The sequence below is a fragment of the Corvus hawaiiensis genome, chromosome 6, assembly GCF_020740725.1.
Source record: "Corvus hawaiiensis isolate bCorHaw1 chromosome 6, bCorHaw1.pri.cur, whole genome shotgun sequence".
NCBI classification, from domain to species: domain Eukaryota; kingdom Metazoa; phylum Chordata; class Aves; order Passeriformes; family Corvidae; genus Corvus; species Corvus hawaiiensis.
The window spans coordinates 56,038,432-56,060,896 of record NC_063218.1 but is presented as its reverse complement, the minus strand read 5'-3'; the positions used below and the strand labels follow the sequence as shown (position 1 = coordinate 56,060,896).

Here is a 22,465-nt window from a genome sequence, read left to right as displayed (position 1 = left end):
GCTCCTCCTCCCGGCTCCTCCTCCCGGCTCCTCCTCCCGGCTCCTCCTCCCGGCTCCTCCTCCCGGCTCCTCCTCCCGGCTCCTCCTCCCGGCTCCTCCGCGAGTTCCGCGTCCCGGTCCAGCCTGGGGCAGGACGGGGGCTGGAGCCGGGCTCTTGCTGAGGGCCCCGGTCCGCCCTTAGCCCGGGCAGGTCAGGCTGCCCCGGGAGCCGAATTCCTGATTTCACAGAATCGATTAGCTTGGAAAGGACCTCTGAGATCACCGAGTCCAACCTGTGACCGGACACCACCGTGTCAACCACACCATGGCACTGAGTGCCACATCCAGTCTTTCCTTAAACACCTCCAGGGATGGGGAGTCCACCACCTCCCTGGGCGGTCCATTCCGATGCTTAACAATCCTTTCTGTGAGGAAAAAGAAAGGGAGGGCCCCAAAGTCGAACTAGTCACTTGAGATGAAGAAATAGCGGTATTTCTGTGCACCCCATGCATGGCAATAAATGGATTCCTAAATGAGAAATAAACCTGCCCTCGTGCCACTTCTCGAAAACGGCAAGGGAAACAAAGCTGGGCGAAAAGAAAACCGGGAAGATCCGGTGAGAATGGGGTTGTTATGTCCTTTTGAGCAGACCCACAGTGGGAGGAGAGTCAGGAAAAGCATGGCCTGTGTTATCTGCACAGGCAGAGGCGCACAGAGAGAGCAGGACACCGTCAGCACACCATTCCAGAGGCAAACAGGACAACCTACAGTCACAGTGCCTCACCTGAAAGTCTAAAATAGAGTCCCATTGCATGAGCCCCGTTGAACATAATTTTCTTTTTTTTTTTACTTTTTTTTTAAATCAGATTTCATTTGCATCAGGAAACAGTTCACACTCTTGCTAAAAGGTACCGGCACCTCACAAGAGACTAAAAACATGTAACAAACAAAAGCAAGACTCGGCTCCTTGTAAAATCTAGGAGAAACACAAAAGGTCAACATCAAGCAGCCAAGCAAAAAGTTAGTACCCTAACAATCAAATCAAAACCAGACATTTTAAGACAGAATTCAAGACAGGAATTTTCATAAGAAATACCAATTTATCAGCATATAACCACTGCTGATAAATATCAATATCAGCACAGCTGATACCACTTGTACTTCTCCCCACACATTTTTTGCTTTTCTGAACACATCCACTTGAAATCCTTGTCTTAAATTAATAAACAGATAAAAGCCACCTTGTTCCTGTTAAGCAAAACAGAATAGCAGCCAAGAGATAACACACATTTGCTCCCAGCATAAACTGATACAGACAGCTAACGGCAACTTCCACCACAACTAAACATTAACGGGCTTCTATTATAAAAATTTACAAAGGATGTATTCCCACCACTGATGTCCTAAGATCTCTTCAGAGTGTTTATCAAAGCTAGAACAAGCATACTCTATCAATAATGTAACACACCTGTTAATCTGAATCACTGAATCAGAATTTTCCCATAGCCCTTCCACTATTAAGTACTTTCAAATCTTCACAAGAAACTCATGCTCAATATTTTGTGAGCTTTTGCCTCAAACTTTACAGCAAAGAGAAGAAAGTGGTGAAAAATGTTTACCTTATTCATTTGAGAATAAAGGCAGTGAAATTATTGTTTCCGTAGCTACAGAATAAAATTAAAGGTTTGAAAAAATCCAAAGAACATAAGTTCAAAACTAATACAATAAAAAAAAAAGAGGGTTAGTGGCACGAAATGCTTGCATGGGAAAAACTCTCTAAATATTTTTGCCATTAATATCATCAGAAACTAAATGACATCTTTTACCTTCTAGTTATTATCTGGACCATTGAGTCAAAGGAGGATTATTCTTGTGCTGCCTGTTGTACTATCCTACTGATCTAAACACTAAAGCTGAGAGCAGAAGGGTCTGCAAAGCTAATTGGAGCCTGTCACCACAGATTTTTGTGTAAACAGCCTTTTGGACATCAAACAAACTGCTATTTACAAGTTAATGCATAGATTAATTAGGATAGCTGTCAGTTTTTGCATGGTCCCTTGGCCTGTAACACCTGTCTTTTCAAGCAGCTTTGTTTAAACAGCACACAATTTGTAAAACCAGAAATTGTATTAAAATTATCCTGCAGTATTTTATACTCTCCAGCACTACATTCAAGGACATGCTTGGCTCATGTAGGTTATTTTGCCCCTTTTTCCTTCTAAGATGAATTAACAGAGTGTCAGGAGCCTGCAGGTAACTTGTGACTGCTCCAACACACGTGTAAAGCCAAAAGCTCAGTCCAGGTAAATCAGCAGTAAATTCACCAGGAGGGTAAGTATCATCTACTCTGGAGTCTGTTCATCAATCATGAACTGAGATTCTCCCACCAAATTTTGTTCTCAATGACATTTGTGCTTTGGAAGTGTTTCACAACGGGATCCATCAGAAAGGTTCTTCTGACAGTCACACAACAGAAATGGGGAGATCTGAAAAAAAGAAGAAAAATGAGACAGGGTAAATGTTGCAAAGATCAGGAATAAAGACAGGCTGTGAACTTGCCAAAGTGGACTCGGCTGCCATCACCTGTCAGTTCATGCTTCTCTACTTCTCCCAACCCTGAGAAATGAAGCTGCAAAGCCATTGTAAGGAAAACATCCATCCACACAAGAAATGCAGTAGAGAGTGGAAGAATAATACAGTGGGAAGAAATAAGATTTTCAGAAATTACTATTGATTTAAATTTGTCTGTTTCTGGACATTCAGCTAGGGATATTTTAAACAGCCAAGATCTCAGGAAGTGCTGGACATCCAAATATGAAAATGGCACCCTGGAAAAGACCTCAGGTAAAACACCCAGCAATAGCAAAAGGCTTAATTTAATTGGATTTTTTTTTTTTAATACATACCACTGCTATTAATATTGCTCTTGATCCAGTCAACAAAAAACTCAACATTGGTGTATATTCCTGGGTAGTTCTTCCTTCCGCATCCCAAGCCCCAGCTAGTAATTCCATGAAGGGTGTAAAATCCCGAGTTTTCTTCTGAAGGACAAACTAATGGGCCTCCAGAATCGCCCTGCACAAGGACAAAGGAACCTTGTCATGAGCCAACATCACTCCTTCTGTTTTTAAACAAGTTCAGCAAGGAGAGGGCCTGGCTGCTCACGTGCTTGGGGGTCTCCATTTTTAAAAGACATAGAAAGGCACAACCTTTGTTCAAGGGAAGTGGCTCTTTTTGCAATATGGGTAATTAAAATCCGACTGCTAAGGAGTCTCTCTCTGTAAATCACCACAGCCTGTTTGCAAGAAAACACCTTTGGGAGGTTTTACGCTCCCCTTTCTAGAACCCATCTGGCCATATCCCAGGGGTGATGCAACTTACTGTGCATGAGTCCTTGCCTTCTTCCAGAGGGAATCCGGCACAGATCATCTTCTGGGTCACTTCATTGGGAAGGTTTAGGTAATAGCTCTGACAGACGTCAAGTGCCAGGATGGGGACTTCCAGCTGCTGCAGTTTTTTCCCCTTTTCTCTGTCTTGAATTAAAACACATCATCCAATAGAGACATGAATTAGTGGTTCCAGAAGGAAGATTTACTCCTCTCCTTTTCAAATGGTCTCAATCTAAATTATCTGTTTTCTCTCCTCCCACCCACGTCCCTTCATGTCTAGCTGAGCTTACGCAAGTGAAAACTTTTTAACATGTCTGTTCTCCGAAAACTAATGTATTGACAGAAGGACTGTTCCAACACAGAATGTGGTATTTAAAACACAGCTACAACATGCCCAACCAGCAAAGACTGCATACCTGCTTCAGGTGCACCCCACCCTGTGACCACACACATCCTCGAGGGCTGCAGCACCTCCTCCTTGTCAGGGAGGCACACTGGGAGCACCGAGGGGTTGAATTCCAAGGGCTCAGCCAGTTGCAGTAGGGCAATGTCAGAGTCCAGAGTGGTCTCATTAAAACTTGGGTGTGTAATACACTGCTTGACTGACCTTTTCTAGGAAAGCAAAGACATCGACATTTTCTGAATGGCTTGGGAATGTGAGGCTTTAAGCATCTTCGGTTTTATTTCAATTTCCAAGATGCCTTAAGAGGAGTACACATGTAAAAGCAGCTCCAGAAACCACCAGCTTTCTGATATTAACAAGTCAAGATCATGCATCTGTGACATGGAACAGGGAACATGCAGAAAACTCCATCCAGCAAGGGTAGGAAGAGAGTCTTGGAAAAACCTTTATCCAGTGTGAGCAAAGTGGCAACTTGTGCCCCAGTTATTTCTGTCTTGGTGACAGTCACCAGTGAGTACAGAGACAATACACTTCTCACTCCCACATCCTCCGGAATACTGAGCTTTAGAGCTCAGTGAAGGCACAGTGTGTTGATAGTCACACAAAAGCTGTTGTGCAAATGTGGATTAGGATCACCGTGTAGGCTGTTAGATTGCTGCATATGGACAATTTGGGAGTTGCATTTACATTAAAAAACTATTTTGCAAGATTGATTTGTATTTCATTACTAAACAGAACACATGGTACCTGTCTGTACTCTTGCTCTGTAAGATCATGAAGTCCTGTTACCACCATCCATAAGTCTCCGTATGCTTCCCTAAGGAAAAAAAAAATGTTCACTGTCAGGCTGATAGAACAGCAGTCTTGAAACCTGTGAATCTTAAAATGTGTTCCTAGCACATGTGTGCGGAGCAGAAGAATCCAGAGCCAGTGTAAGCTGTAAATAGGTGTAACCAAACCTGTGCCAGCCAGCCTGGATGGAACCAGCAGGCTGCAGAGACACACCATGAGTTACAGACATTCCCAGGGAAGGGCTCATCCCAGTGCACTTACCTGGAATTAAGGCAGTGGGCAGCTGTGACAACCCATTCTTTGGTAAGAACTGCTCCTCCACAGATGTGCTCATCTGCAATTTGTACACTGGCCTGCCAAGGCCATGAGTATTGTACAGCTTCTTCACCTCCAATTATCCTACTGAAGATGAACCTGGGCTGGTTTGAAGGCATTCCACAAGCATCCTCTGAAACAGAAAGCGCTGATGTTCCAAGAAGCATTTAGAGGTTAAGATTTGGAGAAGTAAAGAACGTTCCAGTTAAGGGCTACCCCACAGTTTCTCAAGCTCCACCTCCCCCTTTTTTGCTAAATTTTCCATCTTCCCTCATTAAATAGCATCCAAATGTTCAGGCCACCTTGAGGAGATGATCTTAGCAAAAACAGACCTTCACCAAGATGAAAGCTACCACTTCCCTTCAGAAGTTTTAGCCTCAAACCTAAAATGAACAGGGACTCATCCCATTCTCCATAGAGTACTAAAGGAAAAAAGGGCAGCTCTAAAATGCTGGTTATTGTTTTCAATTACCCTGTAGTCTTTGCAATTTTTTCCCCAAAGGAAGTAGGTGTAAACTGACATACAAACTGAAATATTATTGCATTGCTGTACATGACTTGGCAAGATGAAGGAGACAAGAAAAACTAGGTTCTGCTAAAGCCAAAGCATGTAAATGTCACTGGGCATCTTTTTATTTCCTCAAAATATCTTACTAAAAAATCTGGGCCAACTGCAGCCATTAAGTATTTGAAGAATTTATAGTCCAAAGGGTACTCTCTATTCCCATGAAGTAAGTATAACTCAGGTAGTCTTACCTGTTGTAACCTGTATTTCTTCTTCAGTAATATCCATATTTTCAAAATCTTCATTAGTTGAATTCAAAGTATCTAAATCTAGAAAATGAGGGTGGTGGTGTGTTAACAGGATGTCTTGAGTAATATTTGTATTATAGAATCACTTTTAATACCTTATTTATTTTTGCAGGAGGAATTCTGTTGTAGGGATCTGGGCTGTTACAGTAGTAAAGTGCTGTTTAAAATGCACCACAAACAAAACTCTCAGGTTTTGCATAGATTCATTGTTTGTCTTCACCATTCGGTAGGCCTTTGTTTAATGCCATAAGAGGGTCACAATCCACTTTTTTCACTGAAACAATTTGTTAGATGAGACTCTCCTACAGCAAAATATTTCTGAGCTGTCAATTCATTGAAGAGCCCTTTGTGCTCCCCCAAGGAGTCATTTTCCCAAGTTTCTTCTATTACCTGGTACATGAACAAAGGAAACTGTAGCTCTGAATCCTCCAAAGGTCTCTGTTTCATCAGAGTGGAAGACAACCAGCATCACAGCAGAGGAGCTTAGAACAGGTGCTGGTAGGGCAAATCCACAAAACTTAGCTAAAAATGAGAAAGCAAAGGCTTACTACAAATTAACAGGTACTTTTGAAGCCTTCTCCATTTCAACAGTGGGTGCACAATATTTTGTATATTCCAGCTCTCAGACAGGAAGGTAAAACATAACCATGACCAAGAGGTAAGCAGACCGAGGCTGAAGGACTGTTTTATTATTCCTGATAGCCTGTCCTTGTTCAACAGTTACCTCATCAGAACAAGGAGTCTCTGGCATCGTTTCACAGGTCTATTGTAGCACCCACATGTTGCCATTACACGTGAAACACCCCAGCTACCTGATTTTCCCTAATCTAAGCACCAGCTTCAAGCAAACGTTGAAAACAGGTTTTTGGGATAGGCCTTCCTCTCTTTCACTATAAACCAAGTGGCAAAAATTACATGCTCTTGAGTGAAGAACAACTGCATTCTGAAAAGGAGAGGTCTTGGTTGCTTTGTGTGTGATCATTACTGTAAACCCAAATTACTGTGCTATGTCTTTTCTTCATTTACATTAAATTCAGAACTGCATTTCATACAGAATTTAAACACTCAAAACCAGTTGTCTTCAACATGGCTTTGCCTCTGTAGGTTGAGAAGAATTATCAGTACTTGCAAGCATTTTTACATTATATTTTACATTATAGTACATATAACATCACCTGATACTCTAGAAGTTGATAATAGGCTGGACAACAGGGCTAGTAAAGAAATAGATCATCCTCAAAATAAAAAATCAAAAGTCAAACCGATTTCCTCCTCTTTTCCCACATCCTCATACACAGTCACAGCATCACAGGAGCAATCTTCACTTTCTTCTACTTCAAAATACTGGTATGTAAGCTTTAAATAAAAAAATGGAAGAGTGAACCTTGTTGTGAAAGTCATATGGAAAAAATTCAAAGATCTACAGAGTCTTTAGTATTCTGAGTGATTCCTGCAAGGTTTGGTTTCTGTGACATTCAGACCTCTCACAGGTGATACATAAATATTAAATTTATGAAAAAAAGAATTGCCATGATAAAATTTAACTCAGGAAATCCTTTTTTACCATAACCTAAAGGACAAATCCAAACCTATCTGTCTTTTGGGATGGAAAGTGATTCCTGTTAACTGCATCCAGCAGCATTATTCATGCTCATGTTGCTTGATCTTGTTTGTCCTTAGCTGCATAATTTCTTGTTAACTCAGTGGTGCCCACTTCCATCCTGCAGACACAAGAAGGGTTCATGTTATACCTTGACTACGTGGTCCTTTGGAGCACAGATAATCCACTGACAGTCTGCCATGTTGCTGTAGTGCTCTGGGTAGTGCATACTCTCTAACACTCCTTCTTCAAAAAGGACAGCTAGGGACTCACAGCCAGCATCTGGAAATCCAGGAAGACAAAAAGGGAAAGGAAAGAACCAGCTGGAAATGCTGCTAGAACAAGAAGAGCAGGAGTTTGTTTAAAGCTCAGCAGGTGGCCCTTGGGCCCATTCCTAGGGATGGTGAACTGCTGCACACAGCAAAACCAAAAGCAATTCTCCATGAGGTGTTACAGCCTCAGCTGCCTCCCTCAAGGCCCCCCACGAAAGCATCATCCACACAGAAATACCACAGGAGCTTCCTCTGATTGATTTTCTCCTGACATTTTTTTTTCAGGTCACCACCCGAGAGTGTAGGCAGGCACATTACTTGGCTTAGACTTACCAGGAGGAATATCTGGTGTAAGAGCTTTGTAGGTAATTGAAAAACCAGTTCCATAATCCTCATCGTCAGAAACAAATTTCAGCCTTATGCTATTGGAGCCAATCAAAATAGGTAATGGAAGATCTCTTCCACAGAACTTCCCTGAAACATAATATTAGAGAATAATCACAATTTAAGGCCTTTAGTTACTTGAGAAAACTTGCATGTACCATTTTTAATACTTAGCTCTAAAAATTTTAGGATGAAAAGGAAATTTCCTATTCATCCCTCTACTTTCCCTGTTAATCCATTAGATTATACAGATTTGCTGTATTAAAAATTGAAAATCATTGACACCAGAAATGTGATGCAGTTCCCTACCAGGCATTTTCCAGCCTCTTCTCTTCCCACACTCTTATTTCAGATCCTACGTCTCAATGTATCAATCAAGCAAATGCAAGTGAAACATAACCAACCACCACATCCTCACTGGGTGCACTTGCTGTTAGAATAAAGAGTACTCTGACAGGTTACAGATCTCAAAGGTCTTTTCCTCCAACCTGAATGATTATTTCAAAGAACAAGGGGGCAGCAACTCACCCACAAGTCTGTCATCTTTTGAATAGACTGATAAAGAATCATAGTCACAGAACATTTCTTGCTCCACATCAAAGTGGGAGAAACGAAGCCGTATGTAATTCCCTTCTGGCACAGATAGAGTCCATATACACAATCTGGAATAAGAAATTAGTTCCCATTCACAAAAATGCAACAAAAACCACCCCAAAACCTACACTTGTATGGGGAATATTTTCTGGGGGAAGACTGTGTGTTCTCTACATACTGGTGGTTTTGATAGAACTGTTCAGGCCTTGCGGGAAAATGTAATTCCCCTTCACTGTTGCAGAGTTTGCCATCCTGAACACTACAAAACACTGTGGGTTAAAACATAATAGAAGGAATCAGGCTTGACAATGCAATCAGCTGTGCCACCAGAAAGCTCAAACATCTCAAGGATATTGTGGGACAGGATTGCTCAGCTGTACTTTGGCAAAGTGTAAACATATTAGTGATGTCAGACTGAAGGTGGGGTGGGAAGCAAAATTGTGCTGGAAATACTTTTGGTTTTCAATCAATGCAAGTCCAGCTCTGTAAGATGCACTACTGCTGCCCTGGAACTCTCTCATGGATTAGAAAACTTGTGATACTATATATTTTAAGGAGGGATTATGGTAGGGAACAGAAGTAAAGTCTTGGAACTTGAACAAACAAAGCAGGGGAATAGGGAGTAAGTTTCCATCTTGCCAAAGTACTTTGTTTCTGCTGGCAGATTGGTGCTGTGTCTTCTCTCTTCTCTCTTTTGTTTGGAATTATGGTAAAACAGGTTGAAACCCCATAATCTGGGAGCAAGAATGAAGCCCTGCCAATAGGCTATCATTTTTTTTGTAAAAATGGCAGTGCTTGTTTTTTACCTTAAAGAAACTCTTCGCTACATGAAGATTTCAGTACAAATAATTTTCTCTGAGTAAAAACAGATACCGCAGAGCATAACAAAAGTGTTCATGGCAGCCCATTTGTAATAATGCCCTTTGTTATGTTACAGCAGGAGACTTTTGCAACTGTACACTGTGCTGTTAAAAACACTTTTAATAGAAGAAGCAGAAGATTTCCTCTCCAGCCAAGTGTCAGCAGAAACACAATAACTTACAAAAATCATCTCCCTTCCTTCTGCTTGCAAGGTAACCCAGTAAAAGCAACATTTATCAACAACTATATGTATGTAAACAAATTTAAGGAATCAAGTATTTATAAGATTATTTCCCCTGCAGCATCCTGGGAAGACCAGTAAAAACTTTTAAAAAGCCACAAACAGTACTTAAATACCCAGTTCTCCCTGGCCAAAGCAAGTCTACACTAACTGACAGTGTGCCCATCATTTATCATCTGACAAATCTCACTCTATGTTACAGAAATTAAAGTTTTAAGGTCTAGTTCATAAGACTTGTTCCCATTATCCTTGCATGAACTTGATGAACAGGACAAATATTCACTTGGCTGAATCAATGAAAGATCTAAATTTAAAACATGTTACATTTAGTGTTGGGTTTTATGAGGCTTTTGGGGTTTTTTTTTTTTATTTCATTCTCAGAAATAGACAGACAAGTAAATGGAGTCACCCCAAACTGTGCAAAAGTACGACTAGTTTACCTCACACTTTCTTTTTAGAATATACATTTTTATATAGTATTAATGTCACTAGCTCTCATGCTTTACTGGAGCTTCTGTTCTGCATTTTTCCCATTAATTTTATTTGTATTTCAATAAAACTACGGCCTTATATATGTAGCTGTCTTAAGGGAAATTACTTTTAATTAAGTCACCAATACATAAATAAAACCTTACAAAAGTAATTTTTTTTTTTTTACAGAACCAGGAGGAAAAACATATCTATTTAAATTATGCATTTTCAAGTGTTTTAATGAGTCAAGCTCCTTTATAAATTTTATAAATGACTATTTGGGGGGACTTTTTGTGCTCTAACACAGATAGAAGACAGTGAGGAAAAGTAGTGTACTCACCTGTGGAGCTTTTCACTTTCAGATCTGATAAAGGAGGGATAGGGAAGGGGGTAGAAAAAGAAGAATAAATTACTGTAGCTTCATATTCACAATTTACTTTTTTTTTTTTACTTATTTTATTTTACTATTTTTACTTCACGTGAAATGGCAATTTTATACAGCTGGCACTAAGGTAACTCCCAATGGTTTTTGGGGACACAGTGCCAACAATAAACCAGGGCTTGGAATCAAAACAAAATTGCAAGTTTAGGCAATGCTGACGTTGGAATAAACAGTTCTGGAGCAGCCACTTCCAGAATGAACCATCCTTTGACAGGCCACTACTCAGTCTGAGCAGCACTTTTTCAGAAGATAAACCCTTTTCATTTTTCTCTGACACATTATGGGGGTTCCTTCTTTGCATCACCAGCTGAAGATGGTTTCTAACAGGAAATTTTGGTTTCCCCTCCCAGTTTTTTTCTTCTCATTGACTAAACCTGTTAAATAACCCTCCCTCAGTTTTTCAGTTCTCTGTGTTTTAACACAGTCTCCAAAACCCTTTAACAAAAATAGCCCAATGTAGAAGAAAATATCAATTCAGTTTCTTATTACTCTCAGTGAATTTCACCCCTGACATTTTTATCTCCAGCTCCATGGCTTTGGAAGTGGTGGCTGATGGTCACACTGTTCCCCAGCACAGAGGGAATTCATGGCCTTTTGGGAAGAGTGAACAAAAGCACTTGTGAGTGTGACTTGTCCCCATGTTGTCATATGTCTGATCCAACATGTTTTAGCCAAGGAAAATGACAAGTGGCTTCAAAGAAGTGCTTAAGGAATCTCTGAATCTTTGACACTTTCAGCTGGTGAATGTCCACTAAAAAAAAAATTAAAAATTTTAAAACCATGCTAACTGGCTAGCTGCATAAAAGGACCATTCTTTAAAAAAAAAGAGTCCAAGTAGGAGGCAAAGTGGAAGAGAAGCAAACATCTACAATGCTCTCAATTTGGTTTTGACAGCTGGCAGTCAGTACCATACACTTCAAGAGACTGTGAAACGCTGCAGTGCTTTGCCAAGAAACAGGAAAACGTGTAAGTGCAGAATCCTGAAAAAAGATAAAATTAAATAAAATGTTCTGAGACGGGGGATTTGTCACGTGAGGGCCACATTGCTGTGCAGACTTAATTACCAGCATTCATGGTCTCCTGAATCCAGGAAAGCACTGTGCTGAGGTCTGTGAATATTCCTGGGGATCCTCTGTTGTAGTGTTTCTTCTTCTCATTCCTTATCCAGCCACGGGCACATCCCATCCCCCAGGAGATGACACCAGCCAGAGTCCAGGCACCATGCTTGCCTCGACACAAAAGGGGGCCTCCGGAGTCTCCCTGGAAAAAAGCCAAACAAATCCCAGGAGCCCGAGTTTGTACAACTGAGCAAGCCTTAAAGAGTTTATTGAGGTCTCTTTTGTGCCTTACTAAAAACCTGCATCACAGGACACAGTGATTTTAAAAGAACTGTGAAGACACACACGGTTTTAGGGTGTTTAGTCAGGATTGTCAGGAGGGGGAGAGACAGATTAATTCCCTCATGGGTGCATCTCTGACGTGTTTGAGCACGTAAAAAGGGAGTGAGGAACAATGACTTAACCTTTATCCCACTTCCTCTCCTTCCTGTAATCCAATTCTTCCTGCTTTCGTCCTCAGGATCTGTCCAACATTAATTAATTTATCAAGTGTTCTGAAGTTAGAAAGCCCTAAGCATTATTGCACTGGGGTACATTGCAAAATTGCTCTCAGGAACCTGTCCTACAACCCATACAGTATTTAATATGGAATCATGTAATTAAGTACATTGCCCCATAGGGAACTTTTGAAAGAATTCATACATCCAAACCTCCCAGTTTACAGGGTATTTATTTACTTTGGCACACAGAGCTTCTGAGAAACACTCCTAAGCACACAGGGCCCTCAGTTCAGCTGACCTGGCAGGCATCTCTTCCTCCATCTGGAAATCCAGCACACATTATGGTGTCACCTTGGATGGGTTTCTTTAAAGTTGATAGTGCTCTTGAACACTCCCTGCTGTTTAGGATTGGTAGATTGACTTCATACAAGACCTGAGGGAGCAGTCCATCTGAAACACAAATAAATGTTCGTAAGAAAAGCTGGAAGGTAAACTTAACGCCACTCTCAATACACCACAAAAATTGGTTGGGAACTTGCTCCAAGCAATGTTATGGTTACAAGCATGTTTTGGCAAACATCCAGATCTTTGTATATAAGCAGTTTTACTTGAAAAAATTCCAAAATGTTTCAAAATTGAAATGCAGGTCTAGATTTTGTGGTGACCAGTTTTGAGGTAATTCACAGGTGGGCATAGAAGCAAAGATCCCATTTTGAGATTATTACAATTCTTAAGACCCTTCAATGGTTACTTTTGGTCTGGCTCTGGCCTGTGAAATCAAGCTCTTAGTTTCAGAAAAAAAATAATAATGTGAGTGGCTTACTTTCCTTTAAACGGCCCCAGCCACAAGCAGTGCAGATAAATCCTGCTTCAAATTTTTCACCTGGGTGAGGAAGACATGCTGGCAAAACTGAGGAACCTGCCACACATAGACACCAATTTTACTGGTAAGTATTTGAAAGAACAATTACAAAAAGCTTCCTTTGTAAGTGTTGGGGGGGGTTTAACCAAAAAAAAGTATTGTTATTTTTGTGGAATCTGTAAAATTCATCTCATATTGACAATTTATCTTCTGCATGCAAAGAACAATAACTTTTCCTCTTGGAGAAGAAAATCACAGCTAACTCTGGCCTTACTGAAGTTGAAGGTGCCATCCAGCTTCAGAAGGGCAATGTCATAGTTCATTGGAGTTCTGGGGTCAAACTTCGGGTGCTGAATGACAGATTTGACAGGCAGTGTCTGCTCACTGTTCTCCTTGAGCCTCAAGTCATGCTCTCCTGCAGTGACATGCAAATATTGCAGTAGGTTCCTGTGGAATAGGAAAATTAGAGTTCAGCTGCTCATTCTTTAACGTGAAAGGGAAAAATAGAGTTGTTTTTAAACAGAGAAGTTATTACTTCTGACACCCAATACCTTTCATCTTCAGATTTTAGAGCACTTAATAAACTCAGGAGGAGCTGAGTGAGCCCTGTAGTAGGAATTGGGGGATGAAAAGGACTGAGAAGAAAAATCATTTTGCTACAGGCCTGACCATGGTTTGGTGGTCCATTAAGGAACCAGGCCTTCTTGCTGTGTGTAAAAGTGTTTGGATGCACTCCTTTTTGAAGGAGGAGGGGAGATTTGGGCATAGGAAAGTACAGAAAAAATAAGATAATCTCTCTAGAATTCTGAGTTTATTAAAAATGCCATGAAACCACAGTGAATCCTTCTTTAGGGCTCCTGCTGCCACATCACATGTGCAGCAAGGGAACACAAAAGCAATGAGTATAAACACTTTGTTCTGCTTCAAATTAGTTTTTTTACATAGACTTCCAAAATCAGTCTTTGCCAAACTCTGTAACTTTATTTATTGTTTTGTGATGTTCAAAGGGTTTTTTCTCCCTTTCAGTTAAAACATGGAAAATAATGATTAGAAATAAAAGGGTAGCACCTGTAAGTAAGCACCACAAAAAGGTGCTACAGCACATGTTTCCAATCCACGTTTTCCTGCACCTGCAGCCTGCTCCTGAATTCCTACTGCATCCATACCTGCCCAGGGTGCAGTGAGCTGCTGTGACCACCCACTGAGCAGAAACAATGGTGCCTCCACAGAAATGCTTTTGCCTTCTCTTCAGGGAAACCTGCAGCATTTAAAGAAGACACACCCAATAAAGAAAACCTTTGTGTCTGCTCCAGTTGCCTTTGGGGAAGAACAGAGAGAGCACACACAGGTGCTCTCTGAGGAGTCACACAGCCAAAGCACATGCTGCATTCCCAGCACACACACTTCTATGGCATTCTCAGAATCTCTGAGCCTAAGAGACCCCAAACCTTGCTGTTCTTCCCTCAGCTGTGCCTTGGGGCCTGGGGCAAAGCAACACATCTGTAATAAATGCCAAGTCACTGAGGTACTCGTCAGGCTGCGAAGGTGAGTGGTTGGCTGAGAATTTTCCCTTTGCAGGTCACAGGGAGCACTGCAAATCAAGGATGCCTGACAGCAGCCAGGGACTTGGGTTGGTGTCCTGTGCCCTATTTTTGAGCAGTTTCACCCATTTACAACAGAATCATCTACAGATACTCTTCCAGAAAGAGTGATAAAATAAAAACCATAAACAAAACTTTATCAGGAAGCAGGACAGGTTCTGAGTTCTCTCCACCTGCTTCACTGCTTTTCATAAAATCGGGGTGGAGTTCAACAATACATTATCATACAATGGCTTGTGTTGGAGGGGACCTTAAAGATCCAATCCCCCGTGCCCTTCCACCAGACCAGTTTTCTCAGATCCCCATCCAATCTGGCCTTGAACACTTCCAGGGATGGAGCAGTCACAGCTTCTCTGTGCAGCCAGTGCCTCACCACCCTCACAGTAGAGAACTTTTTCCTAATAGCCAATCTAAACCTATGCTCTTCCAGCTTGAAGCCACTTCCCCTTATCCTGACATTCCATGCTCTTGTAAAAAGTTCCTCTCCAGCTCTCTTGTGGGCTCCCTTCCCGTACTGGAAGGCTGCAATTAGGTCACCCCAAAGCCTTCTCTTCTGCAGGGCTTTGTTCTGCAGATAAAACCACATTTGCTTGTGCAAACCTGCCATGGATGTGAGCCTTGCTTCGCCTGGTTTCCCCCAACGATCCGAGTGAAGAGGGCAAAATAACTCCACGGGCTGGTCTCTTGAACGTTCTGCCCACACTTAGGATCTGAGGGGGGAAAGGGGGAAAAAAGGAAGGATTCAGTCTGGATTCAAGTTTTACTTCTTTTTTGGTAACATGGAATTAGAAGGCATGGCTTGGTGCAAAATTCAGTCTCTCTGCCATGTCAGGAAACACATCTTGTAATTCCTAATACAAACTGCCCAGGCTAAGGCTAAACTGGGCTAAGAAAAAGACAGTGTACTTTATTTTGTGGAAGTTCTCCAAATGACCATATTTTGGTGCAATTGTGCCATATATATTAAATTTTGCCTCCATGAACAAACACCTGTGCAGATATCCTCTTTCAAGAAAGTTTTGGAATTATTTTGGAGCTAAATCACTGTTTTGTTATCAATTTCAGAAATCTCTTTGCACCCAGCATTTGTACTGAAAATATTTTTGACAAACAGAGTCAAAATGCACAATACACAGACCCTGATGACCGACAACAGTGGCTGGATTTCTCCAGAACGTCTGTAACTATGCCAGATTTACTTCTTCTTAACTCACTCTTATTATCTACTATGGCTGAGGGAAGTTTATAATCTGTATGTGTTTCTAAAGGAGAATATTTATAGAAACAATTGTCTGCAGTGATAACTACTCCTTTGGTAGTATTTTTAAGAAAGACAGAAGGAAAGCAACCAGTTCTGCCCAGGAGCAAGTTGTAAAAGAGGAGTTCTTTATTTTTGCATTTCCCAAGCCCAACAGTGGCCACAATTTTTTATTTTTTTTCCTTAAAGATGAAAACTTCAATGAAAACTCGTTGAAAACATATTGCTAACAGATTTTACTACAAATTCTGTTAAACTCTCTGTTGGGAAATATACAGCATCCATAATCTTGGGCCATTTTGTTGTTGCTTTGGCAGAGAGGTGGGTGAATTCCAAGGATGTAGGACCAATACTTGTACAAATTGTCTGGGAAACGTGGAATTCTCCAACCTACCAGATGAATCCAACATCTACAAAAAAAGGTTTTGCTGTCACCTCAGGATTAGCATGGCCGATGCAAGTGTCACAATAATGCTGACACAATGCTACTTACACCAGCTTTTAAATAAAAAAGCCTTTATATAGGAACAAAGCAGTTCATTTATCTGGTTTTTCCCATTTTTTCCTAATTATCATTTGACTCACCTTTTTCCCTTTGTGCAAAGACACAAGGACAGGGGAAAGAGGAAACACAGACAAAAATTTTTTTTAAATATTGATTTAGGTTTTACTAGAAAGAATTTGGTACTGGTCAAATGAGAATAAGTAAATAAATGAAAAAAAGGGATTCACAAACTAAAAAATTTTTTTTTCTTTCAGAATTGAATAACTCTGTCCTCCTGTTCAAGGTTAGTTTTAAAGTGAAAAGTTAATATTTTTATTAATATTATATAGAACTTTTATTATCTGAGTTTTGACAAACTCTAAAATTCCCTATGCTTTGCAGTTTTTAATCCCAAGAGATTCCTGACTGCTTTACAGGCTGCTGGTTTCCATTCTTGTTTTCTATAAATTCATAAATCTTCACAAAGGAAGCAGGAACAATTGCTATCATTAATTGTTCCAAAAAATGAACACTCTGGATTTTAAGATGTAAGACAATGGAAGGGAGAACCTGCTGTGTTCTGTTTGTACCCCATGGGTAACATGATAAACCATGACCTTGCTGCAAATTTGAAAGTATTCAGTTTTATTTATTTAATCATAAATCAAGGTTAACATTATTTGTTCTGAATCATCAAGGAATCAACCAAAAGTTTCATTTAAAAATTACTCATGGAAAGAAACCTTTCATATAGATAACTCAGAGGGCAAAACCAGTGCAGCTTCTTGATTTCAGCACTGCCTCCCAAGCTTGTTCTGCCTTGGAGCAGAACCATCAGGACCCAAAACTGTTAAATTGGACGTGAAATTTCCCTCCTACCTTTCTGAAGAGCAGCTGGCACAGCACAAAGCTCTGTGACACACACCAGCCCCAGCAGCAGCAGCTGCAGCTCTCGGGGGGAAAGGCACATCCTGGGGCTGAGTGAAAACAGGGAGAGTTTGTGACACAGAGAGGGAAATCCAGACCCAAACCCTGCAGGGGAACAGCAACTCATTGGAGGAGAAGTTATTAATCCAGCCACAAAACACTTACCTCCACTAAGAAGTTTTCCAGATTTAATAGAGCATGATTCTTCCACACACCATCACTGAAGTCTTTGCTGTAAAATACCAACTGGAATCCTCTCTGAAACTATTTTTCCTGAGGCAAAATGACAAAATGAAGTTACCATTGCATGCTTTGCTAGCAACACTTACCCAGGCAGATCTGCACATGGAAGTAGAACTCACATGAAGAAAATATCAGTCGCTATTTGCCCCAACAATTTCTACAGCTTTTGAGGAAGCAACACTTTATATTTCCTGCACTCTTTATATTTAGCCACTTTTCCAGACCTGAGAAGCACATTGTGAGTTTATAATGTTGTTTGCAGCGTGCTCAGTGTTCTACTGTTTGGCCAAGGGTTTCACAATAACAATCCCCCCCAGTCCACTATCAGGGACCATCCCAACAATCATTTATGTGCTTATTCATTTCTAGTTTTTCATTCTTTCCTCTGCCAGTCAAAGGATAACAAACCCCAGCTTTTATTCTGAATATGCAATTTTATAACAACTGAATATAAACCCTGTCCTAGAAACTTTGAGTTGCAGTTGGTTTTCTGTTATAAATACAGAATTTATTTAGAGTGAAGTTTTCCTACTAGTCCTGGGGAAATCTCCACTTCTGCAACTTCTGAGACCTGTATCACCAACACTATTCCAGCTCTAATCAAAAACTTTTGAAAGCTGCTTTCCTTCAGGGATTCATTTGTATTTTGCAGGGACAAAACAAGCCTTCCAGACCCCCAAACCAGTTCCATGTACAGCAGAGCTCCCTGCTCACCCACTGCAACAGGATGGTATGAAAACAGGAATAAACAATCTCCTTGGTTATGAGTGATGCTGCACAAGCCACTGATGAGAAATAGAAACATCCTGCCCATTTGGCAAATGGAGAAACAATCAGCACATTCCAATTTCTCACAGAGAGGCAACACTTCCTGTGCAGCATCAAAGAGATCAGACAGAAAAAGCACAGAGGGGCACGTTCTGTACAAGCTGCTCCTTACCTGGGATGGCAGAACAGAAGTGGAGGCTTTCTTGTCCTATTATTCCATGTTCTCCTCTTCTGCTACCTATTTATAGTTCTCCTGAAGCTGTTCCCTTTATCCTCTGTGCAGACAGAGGCACCGCCCCGCTGCAGAGCTGCTAGGGCTCCTAACACTGGCAGCTTTGGCAGGCAGCACTGCCAGCATCATTCCTGACCAGCATGACCCTCACCACAGGCGAAGGTCAAATCTCACCACTTGATCTCCATCCAGGCCTTTGCTCTGAATCTCAAAGCAGAGCTGGCTCTGTGCCCCAAACCTTTGTAGCAAAAAAAATGTAGCCATTAAATCACTAACTGTCCCAAACAGCCTGAGCCAGGTTTTAGCAGGTAGAGCCAGTTCCTGCTGGCCCCAAAATTCTGGCACAAATCAATGTTAATCAGTCTGGGCTGTCCCTTATTTTGCTGTGCCCTCGGAGAATAAAATGCTTGTAAATCAAAGTGTGCTCCATGCTGTAGGAATGCACAGCTGCTCCTTGCTATGAGGTCATTAAAAAATAATCATGCACACATCCAAATAAATCTAAAACCAAGAGAAAGTGAAGAATATTGATAATACTCATCATCAGAGCCCTCCAGTCGCTTTTTCTCCTGGCTTTGAGGGGTTTTTACAGGGGGTTGGGGGCTGGTGGGAGGGAACACAGCCTGCCTTGGGTCAGTGGACCACTGAGATGGCCCAACTGCAGGACAGAGGAAGTTTAACTCTTGCTAGAAAAGTTGCTTCTTGTTACTGCTCCTGTCCAAGGAGGAAGAAAGGTGGAAAATGTGTTCACCCAGTGACAGTGTGAAACTTAGGAGAAGAGGGAACAAGGAGTGAAGGGTGAAATGAACAGCAAATGCTGGTTAGTAATTAACCTGTTGGAAGATCAGTAGAAAAAATAAGATTTAAATGGGATTGGGTTTTTGTTGGGTTTGGTTGAATTTGGTTTTTTTTAAATACAATGAGCTGTGCTTTTGAGGGGCACTGGTCACATCCTAACAGTTTGCAAGGTCACTGCTGGAAAACTGGAAAACCTCTAAGCTCAATAAAATTAATGGCCTCATATTTTAAACAAGATATAATAGGTCAAAATATTAAACTTCACAAATCATATAATTCATGTATGTATTATGCTTCTGAATCCAATACTTCTTAATTATTTCAGTTCTTAACTGAAAGCAGATTTAGTTTTAACAGGGACTGAATGTATTTATGTTTGGATAGTTGGGCAGGAATTTTGATTCTCCAACAAACTTATTTTTCACCAGTTTTAACCTATTGTAATTCCAATGACTTGTTTCAAATTACACCCAGGTTTGCTGTAACAAAAAAACGAAGTCTAATTCTCAAGGTAAACCCATTATTGCCTACAATCTCCCCAAAAGCTTATGAAAGATCCTGAATGGCACCAGCACAAAACTCCCCTCGGTTTTAATATGCTTCAAAAGCCACCATCCACCCTCACATTGAGAGAGGGGAGCTTGGCATTCACTTTTTTCAGCCAGAGCCTTCATGTTACTTCAAAGATCAATAAATTGAAAAGCTGAGGGAATTAGGGATTCTCAGTTCTTAAAATCACAGCATTAAGTACCTCTGCAACTCACAGCCATGTTTTTCCCTCTCCCTCTGTACAAACAAAGTCACATCTCAGAGCAGAACCGTGTTACGCCTTCACATTTTTGGGATTCATGTACTTTTTTAGACCAGCAGAGATCACTGATAAATAGACCTGATTTGCAAAAGACAAACTACATGATTTCAGCTCAATATTCCCACATGAATCCTAGTTAAACTGGTCTTCTATTTTAGGATTATAGCTAGGTTTGGGTGAAAATTGCAAAAAAGACCTGCAAACTAAAATCTTGCAGTAAAAATGCTCACCGTGCTATCAATTCATTTTCCAGAAAGATTCATTTCCATGATTTTTCAGTCGACCAAGCACTTGTTGGGGAGCAAATTGTTTGGCTGAAAATTAAGTAAGTAAGTACGTACAAAAAGGTCAGAGACAGAAGTTTTAAGCCAGTACCATTTTGAACCTATTAATAAAAATGGTGCTGACAGGTGCTTGTTTCTGTACCAAGGACAAACTGACAGGCAAAAACCACGAGGCAAATCCTTCACAAGTGCCCCAAAATAACTGATGTGGGTTCTCACAGGGCTTGCAGGCTCCTGGTGGCTTTAAACCCAAAATTAGGCTGCTACCAAGAGGGCAGTTGTGCCCCATCTCCCATGGACGTGTGTTGCTGCCATTCCTCTTGTGCCAGTCTCAGCTCTGGCCAGGCTCTGTGGAGACCTGAGCTTGTTTGATGTAGCTGGATTTGCTTTTATAGCTGGATTGGTTTCTTGGCCAAAGCTTTTAATCAAAAATTGAATGCCAGTGCCAATGCAAAGGAATGAATACATGCCCTAGACAGAACAGTCCATTCCTTTCAAATGTAGCCCCCACTTACAATTTAAAACATCAAAATCCATCAGGAAACTTCAGCCAGGCCGTTTTAGACGCAGCACTGTCCTAAGAGCAGATCCAGAGTTTTCAGTTCTGTTCCAAGCTTGTGTGACAAGCTCCTGTCTAGTTCTGCTTAATAAACATGTCTCAGCTAAATATTCTGAAGTGTTAAGGTATCTCCCCTCCCACTCCAGGGATTATGAAATCGCTTTTCTTCAGGGGTGAAGATCCCTGAAAGGGCAGAGTATCTTTACAGACTTTTAGCAGCACAACAGAAGTTAAAAGTCACCCAGTAAGTCTGGAATTTAACCAGGAAAGCTGCTACCACACCTGCACAGCTTAGGTCTGCTCCACATCCTCCCACGTGTTAGTCAGCCTCATGGATCAGATTCCCTTGGATGCAGAGGGACTTTGAACACTTCCCCTCTTGCTCCCACTGTGTTCCCATCACAGCCCGCCCCAAAACTGAAAGGGCTGCGGGTTCTTGCCTCAGAGAGACACTGATTTATCTTCTATTGCCTCCAATTAACTCAAGCAAGGACTCAGAGGGAGCAGTAAAACCTAAAGGTTGGCTTCGGATAATGTTTTCACTTCAGCCCTCTACTCCCTCCTAAATTTTTCAGCTGGCCTGTCAGGGCACAGAACAAAGTGCACAATGGCAAGAATGTTCAAAGGAGCACTTGGGGCAGTAAGAACTCACAGAACCCCCCCAAGACGCCGTTTCCCAGAACACTTGGTCTTTAATTCAGGATTTTGGATATGCATCAAGATCTATTTGGGTCTCCTGTGCAAAAAAAGGAGTGCAATTTTAATGGGAAATGCACTGAGCTCTTTTTCATCCCGCAATGTGCAATAGCTGATGAATGAGCCAAAAGTGACTGGTACCAAGAATTAGAAGAAACAGCACCTGCTGGCCTATTCCCACCTTTCACTGCAGCTCCATTTCTCTATTTTCCAATTCATGAGAATTACAGATACAGGTTCAGTTACTTACACCTGTGATGAGCCATTTTCCTGTTACACCTGAGTCTTCTCCCAGACAGAGTTTTTTACCTTTCAGAGCAAACAAGACCAAAACCAAACAAGGTGGACAATGACAACAAATGCAGAAACACTGCTGGCTATGAAGAGCACAATGCATTGAGGTATCAGCCAAAGCTTCCCTTGGATAGGGTCCAGCCTTACATCTACCGCAGAAGTGATTAATTGGGAAAGGACAAACGAAGGAAGAGAGAGGGAACAAAATTGTGCTTAGCTGAAGAGTTTGACCTCAGTATCTCAAAATGCTTTGTAAGGACAGATCAATACTAGTGCTTTTCAGCTAAGATCTGGCATATGGATTAAACAAATCAGCAACAATCAGAAGCAAGTTGGTCACTTAGCTCCCAAGTGCATTCCCCTTGGGAATGTTTTGTGCAATGCATGGTCTTAATAGCACAGTGGCAGCTCCTCAATGTAAATATAAATAAAAAATAGAGGAATACTAAAGCATTCATTTTGTGAAATTTTATTATTTTGTGCATATTAGCAACCACTGCAGGTATCCAGGCTGTGTATTTAGCACTCTGTCAC

The 22,465-nt window shown here is 41.2% G+C and overlaps 1 protein-coding gene across 2 annotated transcripts; it reads right to left on the bottom strand.

Moving 5' to 3' along the window:
* Positions 1 to 81: 81 nt before the first annotated feature.
* Positions 82 to 18,539, bottom strand: OVCH2 (ovochymase 2). 2 transcript variants are annotated; one of them, XM_048308361.1, is made up of 23 exons: positions 18,430 to 18,539; positions 17,412 to 17,519; positions 17,199 to 17,296; positions 15,178 to 15,287; positions 14,143 to 14,234; positions 13,251 to 13,423; positions 12,938 to 13,033; positions 12,413 to 12,564; positions 11,621 to 11,816; positions 10,455 to 10,478; positions 8,720 to 8,810; positions 8,476 to 8,609; positions 7,897 to 8,037; positions 7,443 to 7,573; positions 6,954 to 7,047; positions 6,082 to 6,213; positions 5,635 to 5,712; positions 4,825 to 5,011; positions 4,519 to 4,588; positions 3,785 to 3,980; positions 3,361 to 3,512; positions 2,886 to 3,054; positions 82 to 2,465 (listed from the first exon to the last, which is right to left on the bottom strand). In XM_048308361.1, the coding sequence occupies exons 3-23, from the start codon at positions 17,287 to 17,289 to the stop codon at positions 2,443 to 2,445; spliced, it is 2,532 nt and encodes an 843-aa protein (XP_048164318.1). In that variant the 5' UTR covers positions 17,290 to 17,296; positions 17,412 to 17,519; positions 18,430 to 18,539; the 3' UTR covers positions 82 to 2,442. The 2 variants fall into 2 exon arrangements, with proteins under 2 accessions (XP_048164318.1, XP_048164319.1); XM_048308362.1 differs by lacking the exon at positions 12,938 to 13,033 and having other exon boundaries at positions 18,430 to 18,538.
* Positions 18,540 to 22,465: the final 3,926 nt, after the last annotated feature.